The sequence below is a fragment of the Cyprinodon variegatus genome, unplaced genomic scaffold (assembly GCF_000732505.1).
Source record: "Cyprinodon variegatus isolate N-32 unplaced genomic scaffold, C_variegatus-1.0 Scaffold376, whole genome shotgun sequence".
NCBI lineage: Eukaryota > Metazoa > Chordata > Actinopteri > Cyprinodontiformes > Cyprinodontidae > Cyprinodon > Cyprinodon variegatus.
In genome coordinates this window covers 172,696-174,698 of record NW_015150829.1, presented here as the reverse complement: position 1 = coordinate 174,698, position 2,003 = coordinate 172,696, and the positions used below count along the sequence as shown (strand labels likewise).

General features: G+C 47.8%; 1 protein-coding gene across 1 annotated transcript in view; it reads right to left on the bottom strand.

Moving 5' to 3' along the window:
* Nucleotides 1–1,042: 1,042 nt before the first annotated feature.
* Nucleotides 1,043–2,003, bottom strand: part of LOC107092342 (ATP-sensitive inward rectifier potassium channel 8-like) — a 14,802-nt gene continuing 13,841 nt past the window's right edge. Inside the window, exon 6 of the mRNA XM_015386748.1 lies at nucleotides 1,043–1,225. Within this exon, the coding sequence (XP_015242234.1) occupies nucleotides 1,043–1,225 (183 nt within the window). The remainder of the gene's footprint in view (nucleotides 1,226–2,003) is intronic.

Genomic DNA, 2,003 nt, shown 5'->3' with positions numbered 1-2,003 from the left:
CCTTGGATACATAATGGAGGACCTTAATGGAGGAGCAGAAGGTGATTAAAACAAGAGAGCTAGTCTCTAAAACAGACATGGCTACGGCTTGATGCTAACATGTTTGTTAGCTGTCAGTCTCTAAAACAGACATGGCTACGGCTTGATGCTAACATGTTTGTTAGCTGTCAGAATTCAGTCAGAATTCTGAGATTAAAGTCAGAATTCTGAGGAAAAAGTCAGAATTCTGAGGAAAAAGTCAGCATTGATAAATGAGCCCTCAGGGTTTTGGCTCGGAGCAGGATCAGCTTTATTCCCATAAGCCTGGCTCCTAGAGGGAGACCAGTTTAAAGTTTCCTGCAGAAATCCCGATACCACGTCTTGTCTCTGTCCCTCAACAGCTGAGCCTGCCTCTCTGCATCTCAGCCCGCCTGTCTGCAATTCAGCGTGAACACATTGCTGGACTCTCTGGAACTCTGAACCAGCCTGAACGCTCTGTGGATTCCTGGAACCCTGTTTCTGTCTGTTCCTGTGTGGATCAGAACTCCTAATCGGACTCCTGGATTTCAGATCTGTCCGGTTCTGACCTAGATCTGTCTCCTGTCAACTGTCTGTGGTCGCTGCAAAGTTAGGTCTTGATGGGCCATGTTTGAGTCTATGATCACAGGAGTGTAGGAGACCGTCTCCTTTATCTTGGTTCACAGGCTGAAGCTCAGGTTGCCCAGGTGTCTGGCCTCTCTAATACCTGGATCTCTGGATCTTCTGGAACAGGCTGGATTCTCTCCACAGTTTCCTTGTAATTCAGCAGGAACCGAACACTTTGTGCTTTCAGCACCTTCTCCGTGGTTCTGACCTATCCTGACAGATCTGAGATCCCTTTGCTTAGTGCTCTGATCTTCTCTTGCATCAGTAGACTCTTCTCCTCCTCCTCATCCCTCAGGGTTTGCAGCCTGGCCTCCTCCTCCTCCTGCAGAAACTGGTGTAGCTTCTTGAAATCATCCTTGATCTTCCTTGTCGTTTGTTTAGCCTAAACTTTGATGTGATCTGCAGTTTGATCACAGCTTCATTTGAACTCTCGGAACAGCTTCAGCCTATTCTTTAAACACTTCAGGGACTCCTGCAGGCTGATTTTGGACTCCTGTCCAGCTTCCTCACTGGACTGGAGCTGGTGGCCGTTGTGAGTTTGTGAATCCCTGCAGATGATGCAGAGCAGCTGCTGCCCCTCCACACAGAAGAAGGTGAGCTTCTGTTGGTGCACACTGCAGACCGACCAAGATTCTAATGCTATTACCTCTTCACATCCAACTTTAATGCAAAATTAACTGGAGGGAATACCTTTGAAGACCTTCTCTTACAAAGTGGACACTCCGTTGTTTCTGTCTCTGCCCAGTTTGTAATGACTGGATTCCTGTAAACTTCGGGGCAAATTGGACACAGAAAATCTTCCCTTGGTCTTCAAGCCATGACTCTAAAGACAACTTTTAGTGTCATCTGTATAAGCAGAGTGTATGTTTTCAGATTGATGCAGAATCTCTGACATGATTTAGAGTTTTTTTGACATTCTGATGGTGGTGGGGAAGAAGCTATTGCAGAATCTGCTGGACCTGCATCGAATGCTGCAAAGTCCCTTCCCAAAGGGCAGCAGGGAGAACACTCCACGGTGGGGTTGTGAGGGGTCATTTATGATGTTACGGGTTCGGGAGACGCAACGCTGAGATGAAATGTCTTTAATGGAGAGAAGGGGAGCGCCGATGATCCTCTCTGCTGTTCTTACCACTCTTCTCACCGTGAACAACAGGGGGCACAGGATGCCGCCCTGAGGGTGATGTGCTTAGGGTGATGACATCAGAGGTGTTCTGTCCAACCCGGACTGACTGAGGTCCGGACTTACTTCTGGATCTGTCTTTCAGTTCTGGTTTACAGTCAGTCAGCAGTCGGTCTTTGTTACCACCTGCAGCTGCTCAAAAGTTCCTTGAAGCTGTTCTTGTTTGTTCTGCTGTTGAATTGTCCCCGTCCCACTGAAC